The following is a 17093-nucleotide window of genomic DNA, read 5'->3' on the forward strand; positions in this document are numbered from 1 at the left end:
AATGATTGAGACAACATATAAATTGAATTTATTAGATAGCAGCAATTCCTCAATCTACATCTCTGTGGCCTAGAACACACATGGTGCTAATCCACATATGTTCTGTGAATTCAGTTACTGTGATTTACAAATCATATTAAACTTTTGTTAATTGATCAACCACAGTGGAGGTGGTTGATCGATTAATAACTGATCCCACCTCTCCCCATCCTGCTCCTGCCCTCCCCATCTTTTAATTGCGTCAGTGTTTGATTTTTTGTACTTTTTTTAAATTTAGATTTTACCTTTTATGATTATAAGATGACCAGAGCTACCTTAATTTTACAAATATAGAAATATTTGCAAATCCATTCCTACTCCCACATCATTCAAAGGATGTTCATCCCAAATTGTCAGTCATCCAGGACATGGTTGTGTTTTTTCTGCAGGCAACTGGACTTTTTTCTTTGAAGATGTTTCATTTCTTTTCACAATTTGGTATGAATATTCTTTGAATGTTGTGGGAGTAGGAATGGATTTCCAGAGAAAAAAATTGCAGACTACAGGAACCAGGAGTACTACTCAGGTAACCCTGAGGACATGGATTACTTCCAAGTGCTTCAAGAATATGTGTGTGTGCATATGTACATGTACATAGACGTCTTTAAAGAAAAAACAAGAAAGTCCAGTTGCCTACAGAAAATAAATACTGTATTTTTCAGACTATAAAATACTCCAGATTATAAGATGCCTCTGCCTCCCAGCAATTTGCCCCCTTGCAGCAAACAGTCTGATCAGCCTGATTTAGCACAAGCAGCTGATTAGTAGTTGGATCTGCGTCCCAGAATACCACCTATCAGTTGTTCCAGGTGCAGGGATCGCCGCCACCCATCGCCGGTCGCCCTTTACCACTATCACCACCTCCGTGCCCCTTTTTCGGCCTCCGCATGTCCCGTTTTTGGCCTCCGCGTACCCCATTTTCGACCGGTTCCAGGTTCCCTGGAACAGCTGATTGGTGGTATTCCAGAGGCAGATCCAACAGCCAATCAGCTGCTCTTGCTAAATCAGACTGTGTTGAAGCTCACCAGGCTGTTCACTGCTAGGAGGCAACATTTGATCTATAAGACACACAGACATTTCCACCCACTTTTTTGGGTGGGGGAAGTGCATCTTATAGATTGAAAAATACAGTAAATACTAGGCCTTTTTTGATAAAGTTGTATAAGTATCCATTTTGTTGGAAGATGCATAGCAGTCAGATTTCTTTGTCTGTTCTTGGTTACTACAGTTGTTTCCGTTCATCTGAATACTATTCTTACACAGCTCCTTTTGTGGGAGTTTGGGTTGTTACTTTAATAGTGGAACACTCAGTGTTACTATTCACTTAGTGTGAGTAGTTTTTTAGTTAGTAAGCAGTTTTTTGATATTAGTGCTTCCAATGGTACACTCATTTCCATTGTAACTGAAGCCCTTCGTCTTGCTGCTGGCTGTCATCTTATACCTTCCACTTTTTTCAACATGAAAGCTGGATGAATAACCTGGGTCAATCGCTCTCTCTCAGCCCAAATCATTTCACAGGATGTTTTTTGTGGGAGGAGGAAGGAGTATTTAATAGCCACACTTGGAATACTACATCCAGTTTTGGTCGCCACGATGTAGAAAAGATGTGGAGACTCTAGAAAGAGTGCAGAGAAGAGCAACAAAGATGATTAGGGGACTGGAGGCTAAAACATATGAAGAACGGTTGCAGGAACTTGGTATGTCTAGTTTAATGAAAAGAAGGACTAGGGGAGACATGATAGCAGTGTTCCAGTATCTCAGGGGCTGCCACAAAGAAGAGGGAGTCAAACTATTTTCTAAGGCACCTGAGGGCAGAACAAGAAGCAATGGGTGAAAACTAATCAAGGAGAGAAGCAACTTAGAACTAAGGAAAAATTTCCTGACAGTTAGAACAATTAATCAGTGGAACAACTTGCCTCCAGAAGTTGTGAATGCCCAAACACTGGAAGTTTTTAAGATGTTGGATATCCATTTGTCTGAAGTGCTGTAGGGTTTCTTGCCTAAGCAGGGGGTTGGACTAGAAGACCTTCAAGGTCCCTTCCAACTCTGTTATTCTAGCATACTGTGGTTCTTGACCTGCATATAACTTTCTCATGTGGTCAATGAGTTGTTCTGAAATTTCCATTAATTTTTTAAGGAAGAAGAATCTGAAATTCACCTATACTACAAAATGTAATTTAGAAAAGGAAAAAAATAGAAGAAGTGGAACATGTTTTTTCTTTTTTGACAAAAATGTAGATTTCTGACATTCTACAATACCAACAAAATATTTTTTAAGTTTCTAAACATTTAGCTAAAGGTCTGTGACTGACCACAAGACTTGGGATGCTTTATGGAACAATCTAAGGATCTGACCAGGCTAAAATGTACTGTAATTATTCAATGATCTCCAGGTGTTTTGAAGGTGGATCAGCCATTTGAGAAGGATTCACCTTGTAATAGTTACAGGTTCTGGTAATTATGAATTATCCATATTTCACGATAAAAAGTAGGGGATGTTGTTTCTGACCCAATTACTGAACAAACACGCTAAAGAAATATTTATATATATTTAGGGGGAAAAACAGTGTTTGCTTAAACACATTCAAAATGATTACATTACAATGGAATTAGACTTAGTGCTTTGACAATATGTCAACCTTTAACATTTAGTGGTCTGGAAATCCAGAGAGTAAGTTCATGAAATACCATACAATGGAAGCATGGCCCTTTTTTTAAAATCCACACAGCATCTATTGTCCCATATTAACTGTTGTATTCAGCTATATGAGACCTAAAAATAAGCGTAATTAAAAGTGAAATCAGGTGTTACAGCAAATATTACAGCATTCTTAAAATAAGTCACTTTGTTATCCAAATAAATATAAATTGAGAGAATATCAGCTCCAGAAGTTAAGAATTATTTTTAGCTGCCTCTGAATTATCAGAATTTTGACTTCAATGTTTTATCAATGATGATCTTCAGTAATATAAACAGCATCCTGCCATTCATTCTTGTTTTGTCCATGGAAAATAAAGCCTAACTATGTCTAGGTGCTATCATATATTATGATAGATGAGTAAGGTAGTAGCAATACACAATGACATTTTATACACACATAAAAAAGATTGAATTTTTAAAGTCTCTCTAGTGAAGTTTGACTCCTGATGGCTATATGGCAATAGTATGAAAGTGGGTGAAAGGGGAATGGTTGGTTAGATTTTTTGTCTAAATAGTCTTGTGATACTAATTCCATTCAACCCTGCTTAAGCTTTTCTAAAATCAGCCAAAATTGGCAAATTGCTGTCACTTGCTGTGGTTGGGAATTTCTAATTGTACATATATTTCCAGGAATTCAAATTTATTAGGCAACAAAGGCACTTTTGTTTTCAAACAGTCCAAATGTATCTTACCAAAGTTTAGAGATCAATATAGGTTTTTTAAAAAAAAATCACAGACAGCAGGTAACACAAGAAATTGACCATAAGATTCAGTGGATCAATTACATTTTCATATCGGCCCAAATATTTCTGAAACACTATATTAAACATTCTGAAACATTAAACAAGACAATCCATACATGGCACAGCAGGCAACTTACAGATATCATTTATCCTGTGAAGGAAACCGTTTCCTTTAAAAAGGACCAATATTTTGTCTAGGTTTGCATATTATTTATCCTGCTATATCCTTTTAGTAATGGAAAATGTTTAAAAATATTAAGCAGATTAAACACTGTAATCTGGTTTTCTGTTCAACAGTCCAGTAAAACTAATATATATGGCACCTACAACAAATTATTAGTGTAATTTTAACATCATTATTACAGTTAGAAGAAAACAAGGACCTTTAACTGGAAGCCCAGCTTGCAATATTTTTTTTTCATATCTAAGTTTTAATGTTATGAGCAGAGCAAACAAAAAAACTAACTTGTTTTGGAAAAGGCTTCTGCAGATTTACATGAATCAGTGAGATTATTTTCTAAAATAACAACAAAGATATTCCTGATCAGCTGAGGAACATGGTTGTAAAAGTTATTTTAAAACACTACTTTTTAAATCTGCAACCAACAGACACTATCAGCATGTACCATACTCTTATTCAAGACTATGCATTTATTTTAGTTATACATCTGTTCATGATAATTTGTGAGCAACAATTCTATATAAATAATCTGTGTGCTTGCTTTCTTAAATTTCATAATATAGATAGTCCTCAATTTACAACCATTCATTTAGTGACTGGTTGTAGGTGACTGTTCAAAGTTACACTGGAACTGAAAAAAGTGACTTTATGACTCTCTTAACTGCCTTGCTTAGCAATAGAAATTTTGGGCTCAATTGTGGCTATAAGTCAAGGACTATGCGTACATGAGATTTAGGCTTCATATTTGTCACTGCTGTGTTTTTTCAAATGTTCTTCACTGAATTCATTTTTTACTTAGCACTAAAGAAAAAGACAAACAGTGATCTGGAGAAGATAGACGACCACTCATGAATAATGTATTGTTGTGGCCCAGGTTAGCCACTACAACATCATCTGCCTATAATACAAATGTATGGTAAGTGGAGGAAATTTCAAGAATTAAAGAAGACAAGAATTACAAATGTTACCAACTTTTAATTAAATGTTTTTTTACACACTGAAGCAAACCGGTGCTTGTAAATTGCTTCCGTCACCCAAATTAGCTGATTTTACCTACTTCATTCTACAAACTGCTTCTTAATTAACCTATGTCTCACTCGTGATGAAACATCATTTAATACAAGTGAACCTCAGATGGAAAAATTACCAATATATTACTATGTGCTTCTCAGATTCATTGACAAACATGCAGAACACTGAGCCAAAAATGACATTTTATATTCAGGCTCCTGTAATTACAATTTCCAAACTGCAAATGCTAATCAAGAAGTGTGATTTCTCAATAATTCTTTTAAGCCCAACAATTTGTTGTACTTCTACTTAGGCAGTCCCATGTTCTGCAGTAGTACTCCTGTAATTTACACGACTTACAGAAATTAAGCAAAACTCCTATCTTCACCAGTGAATATGTCATATATCTACCACAGAACAAAGGAATAACACTAAAAAAAACCTGAATGCTATGTAGCATTGAGCAACATGCAAAGGGACTTTAAACAGTATCAATTTATTGCTAAGATGGCATGAGTTTCTCCAGAAAATGAGCTCTGTTTTGCTTAGCAATAGCAATAGCAGTTAGACTTATATACCGCTTCATAGGGCTTTCAGCCCTCTCTAAGCCGTTTACAGAGTCAGCATATTGCCCCCACAGTCTGGGTCCTCATTGGGTCCTCATGCTTGGTTTAATATTAACACATTAGCCAGCAGTAAAGCATATCAACACGTTATTGTTTGGTTCTATGTAATGCTGTATGAAATTAGCTTCAGATCAAGTATACCTGAAATGATCCATTAAGTTATATATTTAGGAAATAATATGCCAACTTTCTTACTTGGTGATTAGACAGTTTGGATTAAGTTGGATAGTGGTTTTCTATCCAACTTAGAATTTATGCAGTAAAATGGCAATATTGTAAACCAGTAAACCACTTAATGACCACAAACTCATTTCTGTGCTTCAATAAACATAACCACATCAATCAGATATGTAAAACAATCACACAGACAGCTTTTATATCACCTAACACCATTTTAAGCATCTACTTTCAGTGAAGGCAGTTCACTTGAAAGTGAGATGATACATATACAAGGGATTCAGGACCAGATTTTGGATACATCATATAAATAGTAATCCAAATCAACTACTGTTCAGCATTAGAGAGAGGAAAACTCACAACTCCTTTTCTTTCATGATAGAGGCATGGAGGCTATTGAGGAATCCAGCTCCATATTTTGTAAGAATAAATGTACAGTATTGGTTTAATCCTACTATTAAGCAGCAGGAAAATTAAATTCACCCTCTACTCCTCTAGTTCCATTTTGCCCTAGCTCTTCACCTCTAGTTTCACTGCACAGCAGTAGCCTGGAGAGAGCTTTCAAAACAAATAATGCCAATGAAGTTAATTCCCTAAATACATTTCTTCACTAGTAAGCCTAAGGACACTGTGCTTTGCAAAGGTATCAAAGGAGTAAATAAGTTTAACTAAAAATAGAAGTGCAGAAATAGCTGGGATAAAACAGATTTTTTTTTCTACACAAACTTCACACAGCCATGTATTATGACTGATAATGGAGTAACAGCTGTTGACAGTATCCACAGCTAATAAGTGGTCCTGATGAAAACACCAGTACCTTCAAGCACAAGATAAATGGAATGTATTATATTTAAAACCGGAAAATAGCAATTGACTGCTGTTTCCTCTGGAGAATCTTAATCTCAAAGTGCTTTTCAACCAATGATGTGAGGAACTCTGACAACAAAGCGCAAGGCTAGTAATTATCTTCTGTTCCATATACAGTTCATTGGACAGCCCAACTAAAAGGATAAGACAATAAAGTCAAGCATAGATAACACTGGGTTAACACAGACCAATGAACTGAGTCAGCTTTAAACATTCAGGATGGGTCAGCTAGGAACCAGAGTTGCAACCAGCATGATAAGGCTTAAGGTCTAGCTTGCCTTTGTAAAGAGGCACTTGATAATCCAATAATTTTACTTTTGTTATAAAAAGGCCAGAATTAAAGAGGTTAGACTACATGTGATTAACCTAATGTACAATAGGAATATTTAAGTACATAGTATAGGAAATATTATCCTGGTTTAAAATGGTGTACAGGAAATCAAACATAATGTTACCATACAATGCTATGCAATGGCTTTTTCGGAACAGCATGATCACAATTCATTCCAGCCTTCTTTCCAGAAAATGAGATGTTATTTCTTTCAAGGCACTTGGCCTTTATAGTTCCTATATAATAAGTTTCTCTGTTTGAACCTACCCAGAAAAGAAAATGAAATATCCCACACAAAACATATGAGATTTTCTTTGCATGCTCAACTGAGCAAAGAGGTAGATGTTCAGAAACAGTATCTTCTGGTGCTGATAGAATGTTTTAGCATTGATCAATTGGAAACTTGCATGATACTGGCCAAGGCATCGTCATGAAATGCAACACAGTGGAATTAAGATTCAACTTTGAACTTGGATGGATGATTCAAAGGCAGCTGAAATAGATAAATGTCTTTGGTTAGTTCTGTTCTATTAGAAATAAAATATTATTAGCACAGATTTGTCTCAGAATGTCGCTCCAAAATACAAGAAGACCTACACATTTAATTCTGATTTCCAGACACTGAATTGGTGCAAGACAATATAAAGTACAGGCAAATGAATTTCCAGAGGCCAGTAGGTTTACAAGCACACATGTCTTATCATCAGGAGTATTCTATCCAAACTGCTAGAACTTTCGTGTTTATAAAATATAATGCAGAGACTTGGTACCAATTGCATCAACTTCACTTGATCTGCAACATAATAAAGCAACATTCTCTACCAGTAATGATGAAAGTACCAAGTACTTTTTGCTAAATCCTTTAATGTAAATGAGCTTTGTAGAGGCATATCCAGGGTCTTATCAGTTTGACGACAGAAAAAGATATACATTTCAAATTGTCTTCAAAATATCTAATAGTTCAAAAATGTTATATCATACCTCAGTGTTTCTCAATGTTGGTGACTTTAAGATTTGCAGACTTCAACTCCCAGAATCTGCTGGTTGTGGAATTCTGGAGCTGAAGTCCACAGATCTTAAAGTTACCACAGTTGAGAAATACTGCTGTACCATATTTGTCAAACATAAGCCATCAACTAATCTAATCCTACCTCATCACATCACAAGACATGACAACCCCATGCAGCCTTGATTCCCATCTTCATTACTGTTGAGCCTTTTCATTCGATACTGACGGATTTCTCTAACCAATGTATAAAAAGCATCTTCAACACCCTGAAAAGTTGAGAAACATATGGTAGTAAGCAAGTAAATTATTTCCTATACTTCATTTTCTCATATTCATCCTGAAAAACTCTGTGCTGAATTTAATGTTCTTAATTAAAGAATCTGCCTTTATTTTTAAAGAACTAGGATTTTGCATCCCAAACATAAACTGTTTCTTACACAGCTATTCACAATTAAAAGTAAAGAAAACCTAAATGCATAAGAACTTATTAAGTAAAATAAAATATTTAGGGAAATGGACTGCACTTCTTCAAAATTCAGCTACTATATTAGTAATTAATATAAATATGCAAACAGGACTAGACAGTGTGGCTCTTAGAAATTAAAAACTGAAATAGCCTACAAGATGGCTACTCCTACCCATAGCTTTTAATGTTATGTCTTCCTTTTCAATCGGATTTATCCATATACCTAACAACTCCTCTAGCTATTTTCTTAAGATACAAGCAGAAATACAAGAATTCATTACCTGTCTTGTTTTGGCAGATGTCTCAATGAATGGAATGCCATAGCTCTTTGCTACTTCGTGAGCCTGTTTGGTGTCTACTGTTCTTGTTGGTAAATCACATTTGTTTCCCACTAATACCATTGGTACATCTTCTGAATCTTTCACTCTTTTAATTTGCTCTCTAGGGAAAGATACAATAGGAAAAAAGAAAATGAATCTTTCTTGGGAAAGATATGATGGGATATGTTGATGTGAGTGTGAACAAATACTTTATGTGCTTTTTTCTGACACTGTTTCTGCTGTCACTGATGAACAGCCCACTCAAGCCCACTCAAGATTAAATTGATACCTGCCTCTGACTAATGAAAAGACTTGCAATCCTGAGGGAATTATTCTGCCAAATGAATACCCTCTGTTGAGGGAATTAAATCTAACATTATATTGCATTATTTTTTCAATAAAAGGGGATAGAAATAAAATCAAATGTACTTGCTACTATGCTAGTAAAACACTGAGGTTGAAAAGATATCCTTATGATTAACTTCATATATAAATATTTTCTAATCCAACCCCTGGGCCGGGGCCTATTCTAAACCGGGCTGCACAAACAATGGGCAAGTGCATGCACGAAGCTCCACTTGCACAAGTGGCGGGAAAGCGCACGTGCATGCTCCACTCAGGGTGAAATAGAGCTTTGAATGTGAGCACTCTCTGCTCAAGCGCCTTCCACTTGCATGAGTGGAACTTTGTGCATGAACACAAGTGCCTACCGCTTACAAGTGGAGTTTCATGCGTGCAGCTTGCACACAAAACTCCATTAGCACCAGCGGAGCATGTACAGGCCCACTTGTACCAATGCAGCTGTGCACATGTATGTGCGCTTACCACTCACATGCCCCCATCTATGCCAGGTCACCAAGGTTGGGGACATAATCCATTCAGGAACCAGATGTTCTTAATCTACCATAACTAATATCCACTACATTTTCAAAGTTGCATTTGGCACTGATATTCAATATTAAGTAAAATATCTCAGCAGTCACTAATCATTGCCTGACTAATCATCTTGCTTTTAAAACTATGATGGCTAGTTGACAATGTACCACTCGATCTTATCTCTTGTCACTGATAAGGAGAACTTACCTGTAAAGATTTATATCTGCAAATGATTTGCTGTTGTTAATGGCAAACACACAAAGAAAGCCTTCCCCAGTTCTCATATATTGGTCCCTCATGGCACTATATTCCTCCTGTCCTGCTGTATCCAGGATGTCTAGCAAACAAGTCTCTCCATCAATAACAACTTGTTTGCGGTAAGAATCCTTTGGAAAATCAATGCAGTTTAAAAAGTAAATATGCAATCATTCAATGTTAATGAGCAAAACTATTCTTGAAATTATAAAAGGGTAGAGAGCCATAATATCTTAAATTTTAAAAATTCAGTAATCTAATTAAACATCATATTCATATTTAATTTCCCCCCATTATGTTTTATTTTACATCACTTCAGCTTCTTTTGGCTTATAACATCAAAACCTAATATGGCTCTCTGTTTGATTGTTCATCCTTACTTTGATCCTACAATATATTCTGCTGCATGCTTCCTTAACAAGTCTCTTCCAATTAATTTTTCAAGGCAGTGAAAATAAATATCAGAGACCAGTGATTGACAGCAAAAAGTGATAAAACAAAATGTTTAAGTACCAAGGACAGCTTCCATAAAGAGAATGAAAAGGACATAAACACATTTAGTATGCTAAGATGTTAATACTCTCAAAGCCTTACCTCAATAGTAGGATCATATTCATCTACGAAGTGATTCTGAATAAGCTGGATGGTCAGGGCACTTTTCCCAACACCCCCAGCTCCTACTACCACCAGTTTGTACTCAGTCATTGCCTTCCTCAGGACCCTGTTGGTAACACAAATATATATTATTCTATGTACAAATCACCCTCCATTAAAATAGCCCATGTAACAAGAATGTATACTGCCTTGAAAGAGGCAGAAAAGAAGTGGCATATAAATTTGATAAATAAAATATACTTCAATGTTACATTTTTTTAAAAAGTAATTAGGAACAATACAATTAGGAAAATAAAACACAATTGACTTATCCCATCATGTTAGTAACAATGACCACTTTATCACAAGTATAAACAATTTTAGCAATCATCACCTTCTCTTAAAATACAACAAAAATCTCATCTCAGCTCTTATTTTCTTAATCTCTTATCTTTGCAATTTGTATTATTCTCTCTCTTTCTCTTAATTGGCACTGGCACATTTCTTGGATAGACTAGACTAAAAAAAGGATTAATCTACATATCCAGATCTTCCATTCTTTTAGGACAAATATGGAAAATACGCAGTCTACAGGCTGTATTGTAGCACCCCCAAATTATCTCATCAAGATTCAATGCAAAATGATTTATTTACAGGGATGCAAGATTTTTGTTTTATAGAATCATGCAGAAGAATGGAAGCAAAAAGCTTCAATCAAAAAGAAAAACAAAGAAAAATAAGGATCACATTGTTAAGGGATTGTCCATTTCTAATGTGGATGTTTAAAAGTTTAGAATGCAGAACAGTATTCCTCAGGACTACATGGCACAAGTTTCATGAAGAAGTTAGAAGTACCTTGTCACTTCCTGGGCAGATCCTGCAAAGCAGGATTTTAAAAAAATTGTGTCCCAAATGCCCAAACTTGAATCAATTCAAGCGATGGTCAATATCAAAAGCTGCTTTTGATATTATGACACATACTTCCTATAGGTCTCCTGGCAATTAAATTCCTATTAGGAAAACCATTTCAGCAGTAAATCCAGGGCTGTGATCTTATCCCATTTCCTCAAGATGTTCCAGAGTTCTCCAAATGGGGGCAGCACTTGTCCTAAATTTCTGGGACAGCTTCTTTTTGTTTATTCATGTATATACCACCACCTTATTCAAGATTTTAGGACTTTCTCTCTTCATCAAAGTCATCCAACTACTCAATCCAATCAATCCCATCTTCCCTAACCAGGTATTACCACATGAAGATATCTATCTATCTATCTATCTATCTATCTATCTATCTATCTATCTATCTATCTATCTATCTATCTCCTCTCTCTCTCTCTCACCTAGCACTAATATAATGTCTTAACTTCAGATCCGAAGTCCAGGAAAATAAATTATCCTCTGTCTACCCGAGCTACTCAGACTGTCATTAACTATATCAAGTTACTTTTACATAAAACTCTCAATCAAAACAAATTTGCTTTTCAAAACTGCATTTGCAAAATTTTAATATGCATCCGAGGAAAAATATTTCTGTCATTGGATGTAACCTAAACACAGAAAGCTAACATGAACAATTGATCTGAACCCAATTCTTAACCGTAAGAGATACCAAATACGTTGCTAGCCTTCCTTCTAAATAAGTATGTAAATGAGTAGCGTACTTTGTATTGAACCTAAGATATTATAACATAACGTCTACACCGCCCATCTCACCAAAGTGACTCTGGGCAGTATACACATATCAGATTGCACTGATGGCAAAAGGATTCAAATTCATATTCTGCAAAGAAAGAAATTTTTTCAGCAGCCTTGTGTAAATTATCAATCTCATATACATTGTAGGATTGTCACCCAGACAGGAAATCCCGTTTCCTTAATAAGACAAGGAACGTTAAAAGGCAAACCGTATTTTACCTTGGGGCTGTCTATCAACCTAGCCACAATGGCTTGTAAAACCACAGCTTATTATTGAGAATCATGTCAGCTACAGTTTGCTCTATAAACCATAGTTAATGAAGGCTGATGCCGTGGTGTGAACTAAACAGAGCACCAGCCAGCCTTACCGACCAGCTCCTGGTAGCTGCTAAGGCTACACTAAGCCCTTAAGGTCCCAGTCAGGGAATAATGACCCTCGCAGGACCACCACCACCCCTTCCGCTTGCCCCACCCTCCCCAGGAAGCTGAATTGAACGTCCTGCCCTTAGAGGAAGGAAAGGCTCTCCTGAAGGGGCGTCAAGCCCATCGGGCACCGTCGAGGACGGGGAGACGGGATTCGAGCGGGAGCAACTGACACACCCAACTCTGGGGATAGCAAATACCTTCCAAGGCAGCGCCTCTCAACAGCGGGTGGGGATCGACGAGAGACCGCGGTCTCTCCTTAGCGGGGTGCGCCGTTTCCACGCTTTCTCCCACCCCAGACTTGGAGAGAAAGGACTTCAAAGAGAGGACCCTCCCTCCTTCCACCCTCCCTGCCCAACGGCTGGCAAGTTAAGTATGAACCTCCACTTACTTCACTTCCAGGCTTCGCGGTCGCTGGAACGCCCTTCCGACGTAGCACAGCGATGACGTCATCAACCGGCGCCGGACGTCTCGGAAGAGAGCTGTACTTGGAGAATGCTGGAGTCTGGCTTTGGTTTTATAAAGGCAGCATCGTCGCCTGCGGTCTGAAGCAATTCACTGACTATACGAAGGCTTAGGACTCGCTATCCAAACTGGAGAGGTTAGGGGTATATTCCTGAGAACAGGCTTAGAAAAAAAGTTTTTCTGGTCTCCGGTTAAAGGTTCCCCTGTTGTCTTCCAAGAACTTATGGCACAGTTCCCCAGGCTGCTCCACGTGCCTGGCTAGAATGCCTAATTGGCCGGAACATCACATTTGGAGGTACAATGCAAAGATTATGGAGTCATCTTACTGTGGATCAGTCCGTTGCCCATGAAACTGAATTCAATAAAGTCCGAGGAGTGAGTTCTGAGTGTGTAAATGCACCGCACGTACATCGGAGCTCATGGGATTTTGGCAATCGCGTGTTCGTTTGCCGGATAGTGTTACAGTTCTTAGGTTGTAAAGAAAAGTGTGATGATGCCTGAGTTAAAACTAGGCATTGCTTGTGCTTGTAGTATACTGGCCGAAAGGTGGTGAAATTGACTCGTAATATTTCCTTTTCTTTAGCAGGGAATATTCCATATAGCAGACAGGTACAACTAAGGCCAGTAGTCTAGGCTATGCAGTGTGTTATGCAATGAAGGCTATTGGCAACCCATCTGGTGAAGATTATGGCACATGGAAAAGATGAAATGGTAGAGAAAGAATGAGCAAATGAAATGAAAAATGGATCAATTCTGTGCTTAGGAAACCACAAGACAAGAGTATACTATGGTATGATCTTGTAATCCTGCCCTATTTATTCAATCCATATGCAGAATATATATTGAATCTGGATTGAAAGATCAGTGTAATTTTAAAATTTGAAAAACATCAATAACCTGCTTTATTCTAATGACAATGGTCTGGTCTCTAAAAATGCTAATGATCTGCTCAAATTATAATAAAAGTCAAGGAGCACAGTGAAAAGTGGGGCTAAGACTAGATACAAGAAAATGAATGTCTGCAGCAACCAGCCTTAGAATTAGCAATGAGGATACTAAAGTGGCGGATAGCATCTCTTTTTGGGGATAAGCTATTAACACTTAAGGATCTATCAGTCATGAAATACACTACAGTCTATTCCTTGGTAGCATAGCAATGAATTCGTGCAAAGATACTCTATAGCTGTGTCTATAGCTACAAAGACCAGAATTGTGCAGGGAATGGTTTCCCTATGACACTCTAGAAGTTGGGCTTTCAACAAGAGAATAATTATTGATACTTTTGAACAGTAGAAAATACTCCTGAGAACAGCATGGATAGCTAAGAAAACAAATCAAGGAGTATCAAATATATCAACCCGTAAGGCACAAATGGGGTTATTCTTTGGAGTCGTTATTCAAAGACTTACCTCTCTCGGGAAATTCATAATATTGGGAAAGGTGGCAAGAAAGAGAGGACAACTGGGAGGATGGATGGACTCAGTTACAAGTAGCAATGGGTGCACCATTTGAAGCCCTGAAGGACCAGGCTGTTGACATGATCCTTTTGGAGAATATCTATATGGTTACTAAAAATCAGCATCAACTTGATGGCACTTTTAAGTAAATCAAATAATGGGAATGTTGAAGATGAAATTGAAATAAATGATTTCAGTACTAATAATAGTTGTGAAGTTTATTTAATGTATGTGTAAAAACTTTATCCTATGCCGTGATTTGAAAAAAGTGTTTTTTTGCCCTAAAAGAAAGATGGTATCAAGGCCCGCAAACCAAGAAAGACATATGATTATTCCAAGCAATTCCTTTATTGTTCCACACCTAGACAGAATCTTGCCAAACTGCAGTACTCCATTATTGGCATCAGGCGATATCAGAACTATTATGGAGGAGCTGTCTTCATCCTCATTCTCACCAAATATATGGACTGAGTGGTCTTAATCCTCTGGACTGAACCTTAATAATCTTGTAATATCCATACTACTACATTCCATCACAATTAGGGTATATATATAAAAGGATATATGTAAAAATTATAGCTGGATTTGTTTGTTATATATGTTACATTGAAAGGGAACAAAAGGACAATGATCAATATTTGGGAAGATGAATGTTGCTTTATTTCGCGTGGTATAGTTTAGGGGCTTTTCCCCCTTCAGGTCATGGAGAAATGTGTGACAGTGTGTGTATAACACTAACGAGGCTTGAATTTCAGAATGTTTTCTGTAATTCAACAGTGAATAAGGAGGAAGACAAAGGTGTGCTTTGTTGGTTGTGTACGGGTAGTCTTTGTGGAAGGACCACTTATTTAGCGACCAGTTATAGCAGTGCTGAATGAGATTTAGGATTGGTCCTCACGCTTGCCACCATTGCTGGATCCTTGCAGTTGCGTGTTCATAATCCAGGTGCTTGGCAACCTGCTTGCAATTACATTGCAGCATTCCAGGTATGTGATTACCATTTGCAGCCCTCACTGCCTGTTTCCGACAAGAAAGATCAACAGGGAAGCTGGCAAGAAGTTCCAAATGGTGATTGTGATATTGCAGCTAAAAACCATGTGTCAATGTCAGCAACTGGAACTACCAGAATTGCTGGAATCAGTGTGGTCACATGACATAATATTTTATGACTGCATTGTTTAATGATAGTTTCAAGTTCCAAATAACTGTTGGTTGACCAGAGACTACCTTTAATACACTTATCACTAAATATGTAACAAATGCTTGTACTGGGATTAGAGATGTGTTGATTGGGGATGTAAATGTGCATGTATTTTCACATGTAGACGGTGCTGTAGTAGTCCTTGACTTAAGAGTTTGTTTAGTAACCATTCAGTTACAACAGCACTGAAAATAGTGACTTATGACTGTTTTTCACACGACCGTTGCAGCATTTCCATGGTCACATGATCAAAATTTAGATGTTTGACAACTAGCATGTATATATGATGGTTGCAGTGTCCTGTGGTCATGTAACCACATTCTGTGATCTTCTGACAAACAAAGTCAATGGGGAAGCCAGGCTCATTTAACACTTATTACTAACAACTGCAGTGATTCACTTAATAGCTGTGGCAAAAAAGGTTGTAAAATGGATAAAATTCATTTAACAAATGCCTTGCTTATCAACAGAAATTTGGGGTCCAATTGTGGTTGTAAGTCGAGGACTAATTATATTGTTGACTGAAAATCTGAATGATTTTCACCAAATGCTTGGATTTTTCAATGTAAAATAAATGACATAATGTAATATGTCATGTGTTGTTATTCATCTAAGGTTGCATTTACTTACTAAGAATTGCTAAGCCCCAAATGATTTTTACTACGTCCTGATACATAAGACCATAGAACTCAAAGAGGGTGTACTTTTGTATATATACCTTTATGGGTGACAGGCAGAACTGTATTCTCCCTATTACATTGGCCTGTCTCACCTGGCAGAGAGATGATGTTACAGACCCTTTCAGTTAAAGACTTTCAACTGGTAGGGTCTAGGAAGAGAACCTACTCTTTCTCCCCTACCCTTTGGAATTTTCTCCAAGGTGACGTGGGCCTCTATTCTCCTGGCCTTTTGAAAGTATCTGAAGACTTGACTCTGCCAACTCACTTGGGTTTCTCAGAGAAGCACACAATCTTAGTCAGCACTTTTCCCCTCACCTTTTAAACTTTATTTTTTCTGTTTTAGCTGCCTCCTAGTGGGATATATTGTTTTAACTGTACATTGCTCAGGATAATTCTGTGAGATGGGCAGTTTCTAAATTTGATGTATAAAATAAATAAATTCCTGTTCCTGCACACTTTAAAAGTATCTTTCGGGAACTGAATCAAAAGCACAATCCTATTAAATTGGCTTCAGGCCAGATCCAGAATTATTTTGATTTAGGATAAACAACATCTTCCAACTGAATTATTGAATTCAATATTTAATGCTAACATCATCAAGCCAGAAACTTGGATTATAGATAGGTCAAAAGTTCAAATAATGTATATTTGGTTTAGGGTGAATTGTAAATTGATACCAAGACATGTTTAATGCGACCCAATATTCAGTTAATCAGATGTTAGTGCACGTGCAAATATGATTGGGATTTTAAGACCAGTTAATCTTCATGTGTGCAAAATGGAGAAAAGGAATACTATCTGAGGATAATATTACAAGTTTTTAAAAAAGGTTTTTTTCAAGTTATACTGCCTGGTCATAAAAATGGGGGAAGTCTTGTTTTTTATTCAGGATCTAGAATGTCTTCTGAAAACACAGAAATTGGCCAAGCAGGAAAGTGGGTGGGAGATGTTTATGAAGAAGTTACAAGACAGAGGC

At 37.1% G+C, this 17093-nt stretch overlaps 1 protein-coding gene across 2 annotated transcripts; it reads right to left on the bottom strand.

Moving 5' to 3' along the window:
* Positions 1-3023: 3023 nt before the first annotated feature.
* On the bottom strand, positions 3024-12905 carry NRAS (NRAS proto-oncogene, GTPase). 2 transcript variants are annotated; one of them, XM_087720170.1, is made up of 6 exons: positions 12706-12905; positions 10197-10323; positions 9555-9733; positions 8433-8592; positions 7828-7951; positions 3024-7169 (listed from the first exon to the last, which is right to left on the bottom strand). In XM_087720170.1, exons 1-5 carry the CDS (start codon positions 12765-12767, stop codon positions 7832-7834), a joined length of 648 nt encoding a protein of 215 aa, XP_087576296.1. In that variant the 5' UTR covers positions 12768-12905; the 3' UTR covers positions 3024-7169; positions 7828-7831. The 2 variants fall into 2 exon arrangements, with proteins under 2 accessions (XP_087576296.1, XP_013930937.1); XM_014075462.2 differs by lacking the exon at positions 12706-12905 and adding an exon at positions 12515-12667.
* Between the last annotated feature and the right edge of the window lie 4188 nt (positions 12906-17093).

Source organism: Thamnophis sirtalis, unplaced genomic scaffold (assembly GCF_051295495.1).
Source record: "Thamnophis sirtalis isolate CommonGarterSnake01/CBP01778 unplaced genomic scaffold, rThaSir2_p1.2 scaffold_7, whole genome shotgun sequence".
In the NCBI taxonomy this organism is placed as follows: domain Eukaryota; kingdom Metazoa; phylum Chordata; class Lepidosauria; order Squamata; family Natricidae; genus Thamnophis; species Thamnophis sirtalis.